This window comes from Marmota marmota, unplaced genomic scaffold (genome assembly GCF_001458135.2).
Source record: "Marmota marmota marmota unplaced genomic scaffold, marMar, whole genome shotgun sequence".
Taxonomy (NCBI): domain Eukaryota; kingdom Metazoa; phylum Chordata; class Mammalia; order Rodentia; family Sciuridae; genus Marmota; species Marmota marmota.
Window position 1 is genome coordinate 28,629,007 of NW_026000249.1, and position 19,477 is coordinate 28,648,483.

At 35.2% G+C, this 19,477-nt stretch overlaps 1 protein-coding gene across 2 annotated transcripts in view; it reads left to right on the plus strand.

The window, feature by feature from the left end:
• Positions 1 to 19,477, plus strand: part of Usp9x (ubiquitin specific peptidase 9 X-linked) — a 108,397-nt gene that overhangs the window by 20,451 nt on the left and 68,469 nt on the right. For both annotated transcript variants that reach the window (XM_015488111.2, XM_015488112.2), the window contains exons 2-11: positions 4,556 to 4,809; positions 7,733 to 7,878; positions 9,455 to 9,534; positions 10,599 to 10,711; positions 12,592 to 12,810; positions 16,590 to 16,705; positions 16,905 to 17,156; positions 17,233 to 17,371; positions 18,349 to 18,501; positions 19,360 to 19,464. In XM_015488111.2, the coding sequence (XP_015343597.1) occupies positions 4,714 to 4,809; positions 7,733 to 7,878; positions 9,455 to 9,534; positions 10,599 to 10,711; positions 12,592 to 12,810; positions 16,590 to 16,705; positions 16,905 to 17,156; positions 17,233 to 17,371; positions 18,349 to 18,501; positions 19,360 to 19,464 (1,419 nt within the window). In that variant the 5' untranslated portion in view covers positions 4,556 to 4,713. The remainder of the gene's footprint in view (positions 1 to 4,555; positions 4,810 to 7,732; positions 7,879 to 9,454; positions 9,535 to 10,598; positions 10,712 to 12,591; positions 12,811 to 16,589; positions 16,706 to 16,904; positions 17,157 to 17,232; positions 17,372 to 18,348; positions 18,502 to 19,359; positions 19,465 to 19,477) is intronic.

A 19,477-nucleotide genomic window follows, 5' to 3' on the forward strand; every position in this document is an offset into this window, starting at 1 on the left:
TATGTAAACTGCCTTTAAAAGCATATTGAATCTTTCATAGCAGTAAAAACCTAAAATTCAAAATGGTGTAAATACTCTTGGCTTAAAAATAAATATTTTCGTACTGTAAAATGGTTATTTTGAAAGTTTAGTGCTTAAAAGATGTGTCTTACTGGATTATAGCAAAGATGAAACAATTTATTGTACATTTTTACATTAACATTTTAAGTAGGCCTATTTAAGTTGCTAGCGAAGTCAGTTCTACAAAGTTTAAAATGTTTTGTCATTTACCATGTGTTAAGAGTATCAGCTCAGTGAGACCCTGTCTCTAAATAAAATATAAAAAAAGGCTGGAGATGTTGTTCAGTGGTTAGCGCCCATGGGCTCAACCTCTGGTAACCCCTCCCCCTCAAAAAAACAAAACATAAAACAACTTTAGGCTCAACCTTATCTAGGTAAAGGTGGTGCTTTTCTCAATGTGAAAGACATTATACCCTGGTGTGGTGGTGCATTTCTGTAATTCCAGCAACTTGGGAGCCTGAGGTAGGAGGATCACAAGATCATTGCTAGCATGAGCAACTTAATAAAAATCCTGTTTCAAAATAAAAAGGACTGGGGAATATAGCTCAGTGTAGCTCAGCACCACCCTTCCCCCCCCAGCCCCCCTCCCCCCAAAAAGGTTGGAGTGTTAAGTTTGAATATGAAGTAAATGCAGTGTATCCTAAATGCAGTCTCATATTACTGGTTTGGTTGTTACTTTGTATTGCAGAAAATTTAAGATACTTTCTGCTTATTGAGGTTTTTTCTTTAAACTTCATGCAGTAAAATTTCACATTGTGGGCTGGGGCTATAGCTCAGTGGCAGAGCACTTGCCTAGCATGTGTGAGGCACTGGGTTTGATCCTCAGCACCACATAAAAAATAAATAAAGGCATTCTGACCATCTACAGCTACCTAAAGAGAGAATTTTAATATTTATTTTTTAGTTTTCGGCAGACACAACATCTTTGTATGTGGTGCTGAGGATCGAACCCGGGCTGCACGCATGCCAGGCGAGCGCGCTACCGCTTGAGCCACATCCCCAGCCCCTATTTTCCTCTTAAGGTAGTAGAATTGTAGAATATCTGTGGTAAAGTTTTTATATCCCATCAAAAATTTCCAAATTGATTCTGAAAACATTTTCAAATTCACTCCCCAAATATTCAGAAACCTTACAAAGTACATTTTAGAAGGGAAAAGAAAATTATATTTTAAAAGTTTTATTATGTGCTTGGTATTTGTGAGACACCATTATAATTCTCAAGGCATTTTTTTGTGATTAACTGTCTTAATTTTAAAGAGGTAGAAAAAGAGAGGATGTTACTGGCATTTAAGATAGGCAGATTATAAGCGTCGTAGGTAGGGTTTTGAACAAGAGTTATGTTAAATGTAGGAATTATTTTTAATTGTTGCATACTTACTTCTTGGTCCTTAGCTTGCAACCTAGTATGCTGAGGGAAAGTTATCAAATTATTGCATGGTGGTATGCTGAGTCCTGACACACCTGCCCAGCAATGTGGAACTCTTAGTATCACCCACTGAAGAAGTGTATGTAGTGGAATAATGAACACAGATTGGGGGACAAGAGGAAGATATTGCAACAAACTTGAAGTAAAGAAAGATGTATGAATGAAATTAACCCTCTGTTCCTCCTGATGGACAGAATCACAGTCTCTGGGACAGGAGTCCCCTTTGTAGTAAAACAACTTTTTCCTTTTTCTCAAAGGGAAATAAGGGGAGGGGGGCGGGATTATGAGTTAGCTGACATTTTTCACAATTGCTAATGAGGTTGATAACGTAGGGTAGTGTAGCAGTTAAGAATTACTTAGTGGCAAAATGGGTTGGAAATTTATTTTGCCACTAAGTAATGCTGTAGGGAGCTTATTTCCACTCTTTACTCATCTATAGAGGGATGAGAATAGGTCCTATTGTAAATACATGTGAGGTTTAAAGTGCTTCAGACAATGCGTAATGTGAAAAGGTTTATTTTAAAGTTGTCTATTTCATGTGTTTATTGGTTGCTTGTATTTCTGAGACTTTATATCCTTTTTTTTTTTTAACTGCCTTTTTGTAATGTCTTTGGCATAAAATATTTTACTTTTTTTTACTGTGTTGGGATCAAATCCAGGGCATCCAGTGTCCTAGGCAAACATTCTACCTCTAACTGCATCTCCAGCCCTTACTTTTGATTTTTACAGAAACCAATCTCAATTTTCTCCCTGATGTCTTTGAATTTTGCTTAGAGGAAGGTGTATCTTAAAATTGAACTTCTGTGTGTTTTTTAAATAAGTTTTAAACATGTTCTCTAATTTATAGTTTTCCTGTTTACATTTTCCATTAACCTACCTACAATTCATTGTTTTTGTATGGTATAAGATATGCTTGTTTTGAAAATGAGAGAAACCTTGAAGTGGAAGAAGTCATATAGTCAGATCTGAATTAGAGTTGGCTCTACATAATGTGGACCAGTCCTTGCAGATCTTATTTTTGACTCCATAAAATGGGGATGATGATAATACCCACTTTTCTGTACTGCGTAGACTGGGTGTGAGAATCGGTGAGGCATAGTAGGACATGCGGTGGAAACCACTTTATAGATCTGACATTCCGTACACCTAAGTACCTCGTGATAAATACTTGGGTATTAATATTACGAAAGCAGATGAGCCCTAGGTATGTTTTATATACATGTTTTAAATTTGGTCTTGAGTATCTTGGCAAGGTTGTGATTAGAAAACATAGAAATGAAACTTTGCAATGTTTGTGGCTAATTTCTCTCAGTCTCAGTATTAGTCAGCTTTTTCATCATTGCAACCAAAATACCCGATAAGAACAACTTAGAGGAAGAAAAGGTTATGTTGCCTCAGTTTTAGAGGTTCAGTCCATGGACCAGTGATCTGTTGCTTTGGGCACAAAGTGAGGCAGCAGCATGGACAAAGGGAGCCACAGAGGAGCAATGCTCCACTCATTCCTGGCGTCCAGGAAGCAGAGAAAGGGGAACGGGTCACAGGGAAGATGCACCTTTCCAGGGCATGCCCCCAGTGACCCACCTTGTCCAGCCATGCCACAGTTACCACCCAGTCAGCCTACTCAGACTAGTTATCTTTTGTAATTTGATGATTTTGCCTCTGAAAATTCCTGTATTTACACAGGAGCTTTTGGGGGACACCTCATTCAAACCATAATATCTCTTATAGCCAGTAAGTTAGAACCTTGACTGTGGGTTAAGTGATTATATTTCAATTTTTAGGCATACATGGACTGTTCTGGGCAAAAATATGAGGTGTGGTCACCTTACTTCTAACCAAGTACTTATAATCAATCAAGTAATAAGTTTCTCCATCTAGTGGCACAGTGAAATCAATCACAGGAAAGAAATGATGTGATTTATTCCATCTAGAGAGGAACCTGGGCATCAGTGTTATTAAAATACCTCAGGTGATTTTACTATTTAGCTAAATATGGAATTCACTGGTCTAATGAATATACAATTGAGGATTTGGTAGTATTCTCCTGTGTACTTTTGGTAGGTTGCAAAGATTTGCTTAAAATTAGGATTTCCTTAAAATGAGGTGTGGTTTATAGCCCTGCAGGGCTTCAGGACTCCCTGTGGTTTCAACCTTGCCAACGTTGTAGAGCTAAAGTCACTTGATGTTCACTTGTATTGAAATAGTTTGCCTTTTCCTAAGAAGTCCCCCAAAGAGTGGTTTTTGTTTTGTTTTGTTTTGTTTTTTCTTTGGTTTGGGAGTGGGGTGGGCTTAATCAACAGAAATTTGCTATCTTAAAATTCTGGAGGTTGGCAACCAGAGATATGAAAAAAATGCATTCCGCTGTTTTAGGTTGGAAGTCCAGGATCATGGTGTCAGATTTTATGTTTTCTGAAGTCTCTGCTTGGCTTGCAGATGGTCTCCTTTTTGCTGCATTCATGTAGTCTTTCCTTTGTATGTGCACACTCTTGGAGTTTTCTTCCCAAAGCATGAAAAGCTTATGTTAAAACTACTTCTAAGGAATGGAGGTGTAGAGCACAGTGGTAGAGCACTTGCCTAGCATGTGAGAGGCCCCCCTGGTTCAGTTCTCAGCACTGCAAAAGAAACTAAAAACAATCATGATCTCCTAGTATCAATGATAAGTGTTAGATGTGCAGTTTTTCCCGAAATGTTTTTAAAAAATCTTGTTTTTGCTTTCTCTTACACACATTTTTGTGGTATATTTAAGGCATTGGCAAATTGAGGACAGATAGTTTGGTACTCCATAATAATCAAGTGGCAACTAAGTAAGTGCCTTGCTACTATGTTTGGAGTCAGGTTTAGAAGAAAACTGAAATATTACATACTAAAGCTATTATTTTTAATATATTTTGATGTGCCATTATCAGTTTAAGTTGAATGTGGTATGAAACTTGAGCTTTTTACTTTTCTCTTTCATTTAGATAGCCACCTTCTCCTGACCTGATTCATTTATTGGTGGTACTAAATTTGAACAGTTGTTTAATTCATGTTTTTTATAGCTAAAACAGTTTTTTCCCCTTCTACTTGTAGGTTATGCAATGGTCTCTGCAAGATGGTTTATTCTTGAATTGGAGCTTTTTAAGACTGACAAATGCTGGTACTTCATCTTGTATAAGTGGACTATAATTTCTTTTCTCAAGACAACTACATAAGCAGACAAAATTGCAAAGATCTGCCCTGTGTCGAGTATGACAGCCACGACTCGTGGCTCTCCAGTCGGAGGGAATGACAGCCAGGGCCAGGCTCCTGATGGACAGTCTCAGCCCCCCCTCCAACAGAATCAGGTAGGACATTGAAATTGTTATGTCTATTATATGATACTAACATGGTATGAAGCATGTTCTGAATGATTAGTGAAATAATCATAAGTTTTGTTTTAAAAGAAAAGTAAACAGGTCTTGCACAGTAATAAGAAAGCTCAACTGCTTTAGACAGTGCTGTTTGAGTATGTATTGTATTATTATAAACAACCATACCTAGAATTTGACAATTCTAGATTGTCAAATTTATTGAGGTATGGTTGTTTATAATAATGGGTGTGCATGCGAGCACGCACATGCACTGGAGATCAAACCCAGGGCCTGCTCATGCTCTGCCATTGAGCTAGCTATGCGCCCCCACCAACTTTGATAATATCTTTTCATCCTTTTGATTATGTTTTTGTGTCTTAGGGCTTATGGTAGTATTTTCTTACTCATTTCTGATACTGTTAATTTGTGTTTTCTCCTGATTTTTCTAGGGGTTTATCAATCTCATTAAAAATCTCAGAAAACCAGCTTTTGGTGGGGCTTTGACCCCTCCCCCCAAGCTTTTACCCTTACCTCTGTTCTTTTGATTTCAGTCTGCTGTACTTTTTCTCATTTCTTGAAATGGAAGTTTAGGTAATGGATTTCAGCTTTTTTTCCCTAATATACAGTTTTTATATTGGGGAGTTTTAAAACTGAATAAGGTGAGCACTAAGATTTGTGATATGCAGCTCAAATAGCATCTAGAGATAAATGAGTTGAAGTTGTTTGGGAGTCACAGACATACTGCTTATAGTTGGTATTTGGTTTTGTAGAATCTGTGTGAAATGTTTTAAGGCAAAAGTGTTTTATTGTACAATATATTTGTCATTTGGGGATAAGTTCTTACTGTCCAACTGTGACAGATTAGATCTTCTATCAGTAGTCTGATGGGACAGAGCTGCTTTCTCTCTGTCCTTCTCTGATATTTTAGAGAAATGTGCAGGTCAGGTGTCTCCCTAACAAATGTGCCAACTTTAAAAATTCCTTTTCCTCTCCAGTTCCCACTTTTAAGACATAAAATACAGATGTGTATGGTCACAGAGTTAAGTCTTTCCTGTGCCATAAATCTAATGGCCAGTGAAGGTGCTAGAATGGAATTTGGGAACATATATGTTAGTGTTATAAAAAGAAATTGTTTATTCTCTCAGTTTAGTGATTATATTTCTAGTATCCAATCCTCGGCAAAAATGCAACATTTGTCATAAAAAGATTAATTATAGCTTTATTTGTTAGCAGCAAAAATTACAAGATAGTGAATGTCCCTTATGGTAATATTGTCTGGCCATTAATTTTTTATAGAGTCTTAATTTAAAAAATTTACTACTCAGGTATTGAATTTAAGGGCACAGACATAAGCAGGTATAATCCCAATTTTATTAAAAATTTATACATAGATATAGACAGGCTTTATTTTGGCCCACAGATTACAGTGCAGTATCATTGATAGGTTCATATCTGGTGTGGTATTAACAGATGTTTTCATTTTTATTTTTATCTTTACATTTTCTGTGAGATATACGTATTTCATATATATTTAAAATATCACATATATACCAGGGGAAAGATTTCTTTCTTCTTTTTCAAACAACAACAAAAAAAGAAACAGGCTTTTAAAGTTATATACTTAAGTTATTTTTGTTGGTCTTCTAACATTTGAATTCTGTGCCTGGAGAGTCGCTTTGCGGCACCTGATGTGTTCTCCGGAACATCTTCAGTAAAAGTTTACCCTTCACTCGCTAATAGGCCATATAAGTTTATGTATAAACTTTGTAAGTAGACCATAATAAAGATATTAAGGTGGTATACCTGACTGAGCATTTATTTATGCAACTCTTTTGTTTATTATGTAACTATTCGGTAGGCACTTTGATGATAGTGAAAGAGGTGCCAGCCCTCTTTCTGAAAGGCCCATCAACCTACAGTGAGTAGAAAATTCAAGAAGTATGAGTAAAAATCATTTTAGAATTTAGGTTGATTTCATTTTGAAAGAGAAATACACCTACTCTCTAAATTTAGGAATAAGGGTCATGGGCTGGGGTGTAGCTCTTGTAGCTAACATGTAAGAGGCCCTGGGTTGGATCTCTAGAACCACAGGAAGGACGCGGAGGAAGGAAAGAAGTAAAGAAAGAAAAAAGTAAAATATAGGTCATAAAAGTTCATTTACTCAGCCTCCCGAGTAGCTGGGATTACAGCTGCTCACCACTGTGCCTAATTATTGTTTGATAATAGTTTGAGAATTCCATATTCACAGAAAAACACATTTTTCCCCTTTAAAAAAAAAAAAAGTGGAAGTTGAAAATCAAACTTCTTTTTAAGATTCTTTTTTTTTTTTTTAAAGAGAAAGAGAATTTTTAATATTTATTTTTTTTAGTTTTTCGGCGGACACAACATCTTTGTATGTGGTGCTGAGGATCGAACCCTGGCTGCACGCATGCTAGGCGAGCGCGCTACCGCTTGAACCACATCCCCAGCCCGAAAATCAAACTTCTTAATCTATAATAGGTCTCATATTTATACCATAATTTCTGTATCATGATAGTGTTCATATAATGAAAAAGTATTAGTAGAGAGGCAGTATAAATTATGGGTAAAAGCACAAACTTTAAAATAGAGCTGGATTCAAGTCCTGACAACAGTTTGAGCTGTGTGACCTTAACTGAGCTTGTTTTCTTATCTATTAAATGACAGTAGAATAGATACTTCCTTGGGCTGTTGAGGATTAAGTAAAATTATTTTAAAAACACAGTAGCATAGAAGCCACCTCTAACATTGTAAACTTTCAGTAATATTTTTAGTAAAAGTATGTAATTTTTATAAAATTTTTATATTTATAATACTAATCTCTGTTGGTGTTTATATTAATGGATATTGTACATATATTATAGAAACTTAAGTCTGAAATATTTAATTTTTAATCAAGACTTCGTCGCCTGATTCTTCCAATGAAAATTCCCCCGCAACTCCTCCAGATGAACAAGGTCAAGGTGATGCCCCACCACAGGTTGAAGATGAGGAACCTGCATTTCCACATACTGACTTGGCAAAGTTGGATGATATGATCAACAGGTGAGTTGGTTTTGTTTTTTAATGTTTGTAACATACGAGAAAGCTGGTTAGCTTTCTCAGCATTGTGTGTTGTTGTGGACAAGAAAAGAGTGAAGAAGAATATGACAGGTACCCACTGCCCACCTTCAGAGTCTCCACTTACTCATTGCTAAGTACTTTGTAAAACATGGTTTTAAGTAGACTTAATAAAGGGAATGAGAATATCAAAGATTTTAGACCCATGACCACCCTAGCTAGTATGTTTTTGAAGAACTACCTGTACACCTTTTTTTTGAAAAGAATATTTTTTGCTGTGATGAACACTATATATTTATTTCTTTATGTGGTGCTGAGAATCAAACCCAGTGCCCCACACAAGCCAGGCTAGTGTTCTACCACTGAGCCACAACCCCAGCCCTACTGTGTACTTTGTTTTCAAGGGTTTATGAAGCATGTTGGTTGTTGGATGACTTTAATAATTTTTCAGTGGCCCTGGGATAACCCAGGTCATGAGAAGACTGAGTTCATCAGTGCCTGCCCTTTATGAGCCCTCAAAAGTGAGGCTTTAAGCTTCTGTGAAGGGCAAGAAAAAGATTTTAAAAGGATGAAAGAATAGCATATTAAGGAAATCCACATGGGCATGATCTTCACTGGGCTGTGGGTTCAACACATGAGTGCCAGAAAGTTGTGATGCATCCCCCCAGCCCCATAAAAAGGGAGTGTAACCAAAACACAGAAACCCTATTATAGGCACTTGCTTTACTTTTCCCCCTTGTATTTTCACTTTTTGAAAATAAATCACTATTAAATGTCAGGGGACATAGAAATCCTTTGCGTTTTAAAAAAAAAATACCTGAACATATATTATTAAACATGTAACTATATCATGCAGGTAAATTTCTCTTTATCTTCCCCTTTCATACATCCAACCAAAAATTACTATTAACAGTCCTTAAGGGAAGAAAAATACAAAGGATGTTTTAAAATGTAAACAAAATAATGACAGGTAATATACATTTGTTTCGTGGATTGTTTGGAAATGAAATGCCTTTTTTTAAAGTGTTGGAGTATTTGGGGATTCTGAAGAAGCCAGCTCTTAAAGCAGATTAAGGGATGGATGGAAGAAGGCTGGTCTTCTGGAGAGCAGAGAGAGAACAGGGCAGAGGGCTTCTGTGGAAACATGGAGACTGCGGACCCACAACTCACTTACCCTTCAGAAGAAGTGAATGAATTATGGTGAATTGAGGCCTAAATTAGTCCTTTGCCTCCTAATTTTTTTCTTCTTAGTGAGGAAGTTGAAGAATGTCTCTGCTATTCTGAATCTCAAAAGACTCTTTTTTGCCTTTTTTTAGAATGATTTAGTTTCCTTCCCTCATTGCTTTTATTTTTACAATACCTTCAAAAATTGTAGAGACAACAGATGGTGCTTAGTCCAACAAAGCAGATTTTCTGCCCACCTTGCTGTTTTTAATATTTTAATGTTATTTTAATATTAATATATTCATGGTAGGGTGAGTAATTATAATTACTAACTTATTTCTAATGCCCTTTTTAGTGCACAGCCAATAAGTATCTTTTATTTCAAAAAAATTCTTAGGCCTCGATGGGTGGTTCCTGTTTTGCCGAAAGGGGAATTAGAAGTGCTTTTAGAAGCTGCTATTGATCTTAGTAAGAAAGGTAAGTTTTGATATTATGCTTTTTGTGATGGATACTACTAGATAGATTTTTTCCCTTTATCTCCCGAAGACCTTGTTTTCCTGTTATAAAGATGTGCTGTGGCTTAGGATCAAGGCTCATAATCTTTGGACAGCCTTCAAGGGTATTTATGAATTGTCTAATAGACAAAATTTATGAATATTTATATTTCTAAGGAACAGATCTGTTACTTAGATTCATAAAGGGATTGTCACTCAAAGGTGAAAAAACCTTTATAATGTAGAGTCCTGTCCATTATGGGGAAATAGTATACACAAAATAACATTTTACTGTTAATTACTCTGTAGGTGATGGTATGAACTTCAGGTATAGCTAACTGTGTATGTGTCTATCCTGAGCCATTTCCAGTCTCAGGACATGCATTATGTAAATTGACAAAGTATTTACATTTGCCCTCTGACTGATCTACTAAAATGACAGAATCAAGAAATGTGTTTGTCTTTGTACCTAGTACATCTTCTATGGTCATTTGAATAAAGATTGCCATTTCATTAATAGTGTTTTAAAAATAAACTATCTTGTTTACATGTGGTTAAAAAAAAACAACAACAAAAAACAGGTGTGATTTCCCCCCCTCCAAAAAAAGAAAAACACTTGGAAAAATAAGGTTCAATGTTAAATACATTAGAAGCCAATAAAAAGGGATTTTGTTTATATTCAGTTGTCTAGAAGTAAAAGCTTAGTGTTAATTATCTTTCATTTCAGTTGTTTGGTTTACTTTATGTGCAGTTTAATTCTCTTAGTGGAGAACTATTACAACACTAGGCACTTAATTTTTAGGTTATTGGAGATTAAGATTAAATGAAGTAAAACTTCATTTTTTGAAATACAGCTATGTGTATTAATCAATTTTAATGTTCCTGTAGTAAATTACTGAGATAATCAGATTATAAAGAGAAAAGTTATTTGATTCACAGTTGGTTCACAGTTATTTGATCCAATTGTAACCTTTTATCACTGAATATTGTAAAACAACCAGATAAATATTATGTTGCATTCTAATTTTCTCTCCCCCCACCTTTTAGGCCTTGATGTTAAAAGTGAAGCCTGTCAGCGATTTTTTCGAGATGGGCTAACAATATCATTCACTAAAATCCTTACAGATGAAGCAGTGAGTGGATGGAAGTTTGAAATACATGTAAGTTGTTGCATATGACTTATATAATTTTGCCCAGTGATCCCCTTTTTGTTGGGAAGGAAGTACAGGGGTGTGTGTGTGGTTTATTTGGTTATGTATTTGGCTGGTTAATTAAAAAAGAGTAAAAATGAAACTTAGAATTTTGTAAAATATATTATTATTATTGCCTATTGAAGGCAGCGTGGTCATTTAGAATGAGCTTGAGGTTTAGAATTAGAAAATGTGGGGTTCTCAAGTGCTTTGTGACCTTAGGCTACCACATTTCATTAAAAATATAATGTTGTCAGCCAAGTGCAGTGGTACACACTTTTGAACCCAGCAGCTCAGGAGGCTAAAGCAGGAGGATCACAAGTTTGAGCCCAGCCTCAGCAACTTAGCAAGGCCTTAAGCAACTTAGTGTGAGACCCTCTGTCAAAGTAAAATAGTAAAAGGGTTTGGGGATATAGGTTAGTAGTAAAGCACTACTGGGTTCCATCCCCAGTAACACCAAAAAGAAAATGTGTTGTTATCAATTATAAGATGCATCACTGTTTTATGTACCATTAAGGAAGAAAAATACCCAAGAATGTAAAACATGTTGAGGACAGCATAGAGGTAAATGAGATGAACTCAAGGGGATGGCAAAGAAGCATGTGTGTTTCAATCTTGCCACCTGGTGGAGGGAGGAAAAAAGACATCCTAAAGAATTAAATCGTATGCTGTTATTTTTTATAGTCTGAATTCAACAGACTTTTTTATTTTGGCAGTACTAGGGATTGAACTTGGGGCCTCATACATTGCTAGGCTAGTGCTCTGCCACTGAGATACATCCTCAGCCTCATAGTCTGAATTCAAATTACGGTTGTCATATTAAAATATAAACATTAAGTAGAGAATTTAAAATGGTTTTATGTTGGTGGTGTTCTCTATAACTAGCAAAGGCAAACAAATCATCCTCAAACACCTCATTAATCAATGATTATAAGATGGAGATTCTAAAGATCTCTAAAAAAATAAAACAAGATATATCTTAGACTGATGAAATATTGTAATTACCCCAAGTCTGTTCCTTATTTGGCTATGGAAATGTCATAGATTATAAAGCAGATGATATTTTTTGTCATCTGTGAACTATTTCCCTACTATGACTATGGCATAGAAATTCTAACATCTTCTGATTTAACTAGAAATTGTGTCATTGAGGATAACAGATCTTCATCTTGGGTAATTGACATTATGTAGAGTTTTAGAATGGCTGCCTCTGAGTCAGGCATCATGGTACACTCCTATAAGCCCAGCTATTTGGGAAGCTGAGGCTGGAGGATGGCAAGTTTAAAGCCAGCCTGGGCAACATAAGGAGACCTGTCTCAAAATAAAAAGGGCTGGGATGTAGCTCAGTGGTATAGTCCTTGCTTAGAGTGTGTGAGGCCCTAGGTTCAATTCCCAGCAGTTAAACAAAAGAATAATGAGCCATTGACTTCATTGCGGCCTTGGGAATTTGGCAAGACCTTGTCTCAAAAAATAAAAAGTGCCGTAGCATAGTGGTAGAGCACCTCTGGATTCAGTCCCCACTATCAAGGGGAAAAAAGAGAGAATTGCTGCTGGTGGTATACAAATTCCAAAGAGGAAAGAATGGTAGTTTACCTCTTATGTGTGGACGTAGAGCAGGAATTGATAACCTGGGGCACCTATTTCATAGGAAATGGCTTTTCAAAGTAGATACCCTGTAAATTATGAAGTAAATAAATGCTATTTGTCATCTGGTAGTTTGATCCTAATACAAGTGAAATCAAACTATAATTCAGATGACTAGTATAGAAAAATGGAGAGTAAGATCATAAGGTATTTGTGTAAAAGTGCAGTGTTTTGATATTTTCAATCATCTTTCCCCCATATAACAGAGATGTATTATTAACAATACTCATCGCCTGGTGGAGCTATGTGTAGCAAAGTTGTCCCAAGACTGGTTTCCACTTCTAGAACTTCTTGCCATGGCCTTAAATCCTCATTGCAAATTTCATATCTACAATGGTACACGTCCATGCGAATCAGTTTCCTCAAGTGTTCAGTTGCCTGAAGATGAACTCTTCGCTCGTTCTCCAGACCCTCGATCACCAAAAGTGTGTTGGGTTTGTTATTTCCAAAATTAAATATTACAGTTGTTTTGGTCTGCCACAGAATTTGTAACCTGAACCTCTTAACATGGCAAAGAGTTATTTCCCATTGCTCTTAGAGGGATTTTGCATTATTCCGTCTTTTGAATTCTTTGTTTTGTACCAAAGCTGTGCTCTGTCTTTTTTGTACTACTGGTAAGTTTTTCTGTGTTGAAATATATAGTCTGTCAAATTTGCTTTGAGACTTTAAATGAAAACATATGAAACTGGGAGCCTTTTTACATAGCCACAGCATTCTAGTTCAGTGCTTATGGCCATCTTTTAAAATTTTCTCTACGTAACTAGTCCTCATTGTTTTCTACTCAGCTTCTATGGAAGTAATCATAATTTGGGTTAATATGAAACAGACTGTTTTTCCTTTGTAATAAGAACAGAGTAGGATATTGTATTGAAAACCTCAGGTGTTGCTCTATAAGGCTCTTAACATTTTCTACATTCTAAGATTGTTTTACTCCAAAATCGAGTTTATCCTATAAATGCTTATACACACACACACATACACAGGTTTATATTTTTTTCTTTACATAAATGTAAATTTCCCATATCAGTGCAAACAGACTATATGCTTTTTACAAATGTGGGTCTTTTTTACTGTAAATTTTTTTAAAAATTAAAAAAAAAATACCTTTGTTTTATTTATGTGGTGCTAAGGATTGAATACAGAGCCCTGCACATGCCAGGCAAGTGCTCTACCGCTAAACCACAACCCCATCCCCTTACTGTAAATTTTTAAAAATTATGTTTCTTTTAATTACTATCAATGATATTATTTTAGAATTTAGGGAGATGTTTGTAATATTGTGACTGTTAGGAAAATTTTCATTTTTCTGATCAGCCACAAAAATTTGAAGGCATGTACTTGGTTTATTTTGTTAGAAGCTGAAATCATTAAAAATATATTGAACTTGAGATGTTTTCTGATACTTCTCAGTTCATATTGTTGTCACTAGATGGCTTATTTTTCCTTGAGTAGATCAGATTAATATAAAAATAATTGCAGTCTTAATCAATTTTTATCTATACCTGTATTTTTAAATTTTATTTTATGTTTTTTCTTAGTGGATCAATGATCTGCAAGTCTTAAAAGACTCAAGGAACAACTTGATTTAACATGGCTAGTACTTTTTTCTTTTTTAGAGTTATTAGATGTATCTTGAAGTCTAGTTCTTAAATAGCTCTCAGGGTACTTAGCCTTTTGAAGTCTTTAAAAGTATAAACTCTTTTTGAATGTAGCCAAAGTTATGGGTACTAAACCATGGAGAAACCTATTCTGTGGAGTTAAACCTGCTCAGTTACCTCCTACTGCAGTCAGAGAAATTTCATGTTTTCCACATTGTTAAATATGTCTTATCAACTTTTTGAAAATTGATTGAAAGATACATCGGGCAAAATTTTTAACTGTGTCCCTAGTTGGATGTAGGTACGGTGATATAAAGAAGAACCTGAAGGAAATGTAAACGTCCCCCTCCCTGACACCACCCACCTGCCCCTCCACCTGCCCCCGCCATGGTATAGGTTGAATATGAGTATCCTTGTCCTGCAAATGTTTCAGATTTCAGGTTTGCATGTGGCGATTTTTTGTTTTTTAATTTTGGATCCCCGGTTTGAAAATCTGAAGTGCATTATTGCTCAAAAGGTTTTAGATTTTGGATTTGGGGCTTTGGGATGCTGAGCCAGTAGTGGCAAAATAAGTAAAGATTTTAAAAAAAAAATAGTAGAAACTTGATAGGTTGAAGCAATAGTGTAGTTAAAACTACATTTAAAGAATATAACAAGGGTTGGGGCTGTAGCTCAGTGGTAAAGCCTTGCATGTGTGAGGCAGTAGGTTCATTCCTCAGCACCACATAAAATTAAAGATCCTGTGTGTTCATCTACAACCAAATATGTGTGTGTGTGTGTTTTAAAAATATAACGAATTATGGACTATGTGAATTTTTATTTAGGGTGAGTGGTCTGTCCTTGTCAGTGTTGAGAACTTTGAGATAAGGAGGGCTCTTGTTTCCAGTTGCTAAAGCTATCTTAAGTACACTTCAGTTTAAAGTACACTTCAGTATTCCTAATTATGTAAACATTGCAGCTGAAGAAATATGGAAAGATTAGATTTTAACTAGTCTTTACTGTGAGCACACACGCTATCTTTATAACATTAGCATATCAGTCCAATAGTCTCATTCTTATTACTGAAAAAATAAGAATATATTACATAAAGAGCATGTACTAGACTGAGGTTGTAGTTCAGTGGTAGAGCGTTTGCCTGGCACAAGTGAGGCATTGGATTTGATCCTCAGCACTACATAAAATAAATAAAATAAAGGTATTGTGTCCAACTACAATTAAAACATTTTGTTTTAAAAAAGAGCATGTAATTTCTTATACTTACCGAATCCCAAAAATGTCTAATGAATTAAGTACTAAGAGTTTTAATTGTTTTGAATTAGTATTTTAAGACCAAATAAAAAGGAAACTCCACATGAACTTGGATGGAAATGTGCTAGTAGACTTAGGGGAGAATGTAGTTGATTTACATTATCCCAAAATAATATCAAAACTATCAGCTACCATATTTTCTCTTTAAAACACACATGAACAATAAAAGCTATGGTATCATTTTCCCTTTTTCCTGGAAATTTTTTTCTAAGTAGAAATTATTTTTCCTTAAGGCTCAATAGAGTGCCTCTTTTCCTCCATGTTTTTCCCTCAGAGGCTTCTAAAATGTGGCTTCTTTGAAGAAGGCAAGATGTAAAATGTTGTCTTAGGTGCTTTAACCTTTAATACGTTAAAAGCTTTTACATATAAACATGGTTTTAGTTGTACAGCTATTGCCTGCCCCTGCTACATTGTACGTTGAGTCACCACTGTTCCTTAAAGAAGAGGATGAAAGACTATTATTGTATGGTGCTGCTTCTAAGATGAGGAGGACTAGATGCATTCTTAAAATTTAGCAAAAGGAACTGCAGGTATCATTAATCTCAGGGGCTCAGGGGTATTGGTATGTTGAGTTGGTGTTAGTTTTTTTGTGGTCCTAGGGATAGAAACCAGAGCCTTGCTCATGGAGGCAAGTACACTACCACCATGCCACATCCCTAGCACATCAAGGATTTGTTTGTTTTTAAATATTTTTTAGATATTGATGGACTTTTATTTTATTCATTTATTTATATGTGATGCTAAGAATCGAACCCAGTACCTCACACATGCTAGGCAAGATCTCTACTACTGAGCCACAACCCCAGCCCCCAAGGATTAGTTTTTAATGGCCAGTTTGCTTTCAGGCTTTGAAATAATTATATTTATAGCAACTTTTTAGTATCCACAATTACAATAAGAAATGGATTCAGAATTTATTATACTACGTTACTAAGTAGCTTTTTCTTGATTTATTAAATTTTGAAGTCTTTATGCTTTTAATGTAGAACATTTGCAGATATTTAGAATATACTCATTCTTTTATGTTGAGATTGCTGAAATAGAAGCATGGCTTCTAATACCTGGTTGCTGGCTGTATGGTATGAGTAAAGAGCTGTGTCTCAGTGTACTTACTACTTCCGTTGCTCATATCTCAAGTGGGATGATGGAAAAAAATGCAGTATTCTGAGGTCTTCTCGAAGATGATTTGACATAATTTTGTTTTATTGAATTTACTATTTCTAGTATGTATCAGTCAAGGTAGTAGTTTTTCCCCCCTAAAAGCAGGAAGTTAACTTTTTTCATTAATTGTATTGCAGGGTTGGCTAGTGGATCTTCTCAACAAATTTGGCACTTTAAATGGGTTCCAGATACTGCATGATCGTTTTATTAATGGATCAGCATTAAATGTTCAAATAATTGCAGCCCTTATTAAGTAAGTTATATTTTAAGATGAATATTCAGTGTGACGCAGAAATTGTATTTTTATTGCTTGATTAAAAAATGGAGTTGTTCAAATGTGGGTTTTTCTTATGTTACTTGGATTTTTAAAAAATGTTATATACGTAGTCTTAGAATTTTATCTTAATAGATTATAAGGAATTAATACAGGAGTCTCGTCTTTTTTATTTCAGACCATTTGGACAATGCTATGAGTTTCTTACTCTTCATACAGTGAAAAAGTACTTTCTTCCAATAATAGAAATGGTTCCACAGTTTTTAGAAAACTTAACTGATGAAGAACTGAAAAAGGAAGCAAAGAACGAAGCCAAAAATGATGCCCTTTCAATGATTATTAAATCTTTGAAGAATTTAGCTTCAAGGGTTCCAGGACAAGAAGAAACTGTAAAAAACTTAGAAATATTTAGATTAAAAATGATACTTAGGTAAGTTATTTATCTCTTGAAGTAATCATGTGTGTGAATTTTGAGAATCATACTTATCGCTGAATTTCTCCTACAGATTATTGCAAATTTCTTCTTTCAATGGAAAGATGAATGCACTGAATGAAGTCAACAAGGTGATATCTAGTGTGTCATACTATACGCATCGGCATGGTAATCCTGAGGAGGAAGAGTGGCTCACAGCCGAACGAATGGCGGTAAGTCTTGTTCTTTTGTGTGTTCGGTGCTGAGATTGAACACAGGGCCTCAACATGTGCTGAGCAAGAACTCAACCACTGCATTATATCCACAGCCCTTTCTAAAAATTATTTTGAGTCTCAATAATTTACTTAGGCTGGCCTTGAATTTGTTGTTCTCTTCTTGCCTTAGCCTTCCAGATTGCTGGAATTAAAGGTATTTGCCACCAGACCAAGCATGATTCTTTTTTTAATAAACAAGAATCCACTTAAGATAAAATTAGTAATAGGAACTTTCTAAAGTAAACCCTAAAATTGGGAGGTGTTTTGATAGATGGATGTCTGATTTTGTGCATGTGATGTCCCTCTCAGCCTTGGGAAAGCAGGTGCCATGTCTGGCACAGAAAATAGCATTGAATGTATAGAAACTTTAGTGGTAATTTAACCTAGTCACATTTTTACTGTAGTTTAGGAAAATATCTATAATGGGTTAAAAATTGTTTTAACAGCCCTTTAACAGCTGAGAAGTGTAGTTCTATAGCACATTTTGGGCCTGACTACTACTTATTTTCAGTCAGCTGAATACTGTAAAGCCATGCGTTGTAGATTACTACCTTTTTTTTTAAATCATGACCTGGTCCTTCATTGCTATGGATGCTGGATTTTTAAATAGAATGTCAATGAAGCAACCTAGCATAATGCTACTGGAACAGACAGTGGAAGGGGCAGACTTGATTCAGATTCTAATTCGAGCCACCTGCATACCCTTTTACTTTTCTGTAATAGGGTAATATATCCCCTCACTAGGTTCATTTAGAATATGACAGACCTGATCGATAAGCAGGTGCCATGTCTGGCACATGGTAATCAGTTTATAAAGTAAAAAATATATAAAGAGTGCCTTTTCACCCAAGATGAAAATAAAACTTCTTAAAAAAAAAAATAAAGCCTGCATTTTGTAGTTTCTGCTTTTGAAGCACATTTTTAAATTTATTTAGGAATGGATACAGCAGAACAATATTTTATCCATAGTCTTGCGAGATAGTCTTCATCAACCACAGTATGTAGAGAAGCTAGAGAAGATTCTTCGTTTTGTCATCAAAGAAAAAGCTCTGACCTTGCAAGATCTTGATAATATCTGGGCAGCACAGGTAAGGAAATTTAGGGTGGGGGTTATTGTTTCTGAAAGAAGTTGCTTAAAATCTCAAATACAGCAGTCATGAATGGGACACAGGCTTGTGTTATGTGACTTTTTGTACATTTAAATAGTTCCTACAGAAATCTTTCTAGAAAACTTTTAATAGCCATTAATATTTTAAAATGTAAAATATTCTATCAATTTGTATTTGGTAAAGTTTGGCATTTTGTAGGTGGTTTTAAATAAGATGCAAATAGTAAAGTAATAACATTATCTGGAAGAGCATAAGACAACTCTAACTGATTACTTTGTAGATTTAGAAGGGGGCGGGAAAACTTCCAATATCAAGATAGTTATATCATTCAATTATTTACAAAGACCTGTAGTGATTATTCCTAAGGTCTTATAATTTATCAGGAGAATTGGAAAGTTTCAGAGATGTAAAAATGCATAAATCCTTCAATTATCTTAATGATAGATTTTTATTTGTAAGTCACTTTGGAAGCATTGTTGAGTGTTAGATGACAAAGCTTTGGGTTTTCTTAAGTCTGTAGAAATCAACAGAGTAGTTTTGCTTTTGAGTATTTTAGGTTCTGATTTTGGAATAGTATCATTAATGTGCCTTATTTTTTCCTATTTACAATATTATAATTGGTATGTTAAATTCAGTAAACTGTAATTGTCAAAGTACACGTTAACTGTGTGTATTCAGAAATTGAATTGCCAGATTTTAGACCTAAAGCATTTATGTTAGGAATTTTACATAACACAATTAAATGAAGGAGATGGAATAACTTGATAGTTACCAGCAGTTCATACTATTTTTCTATTGTTCACATTTTAATATGCTTGTGGTTTTATTTCTTACTAGGCGGGGAAACATGAAGCCATTGTAAAGAATGTACATGATCTATTGGCAAAATTAGCATGGGATTTTTCTCCTGAACAACTTGATCATCTTTTTGATTGCTTTAAGGTAATTGTTAACA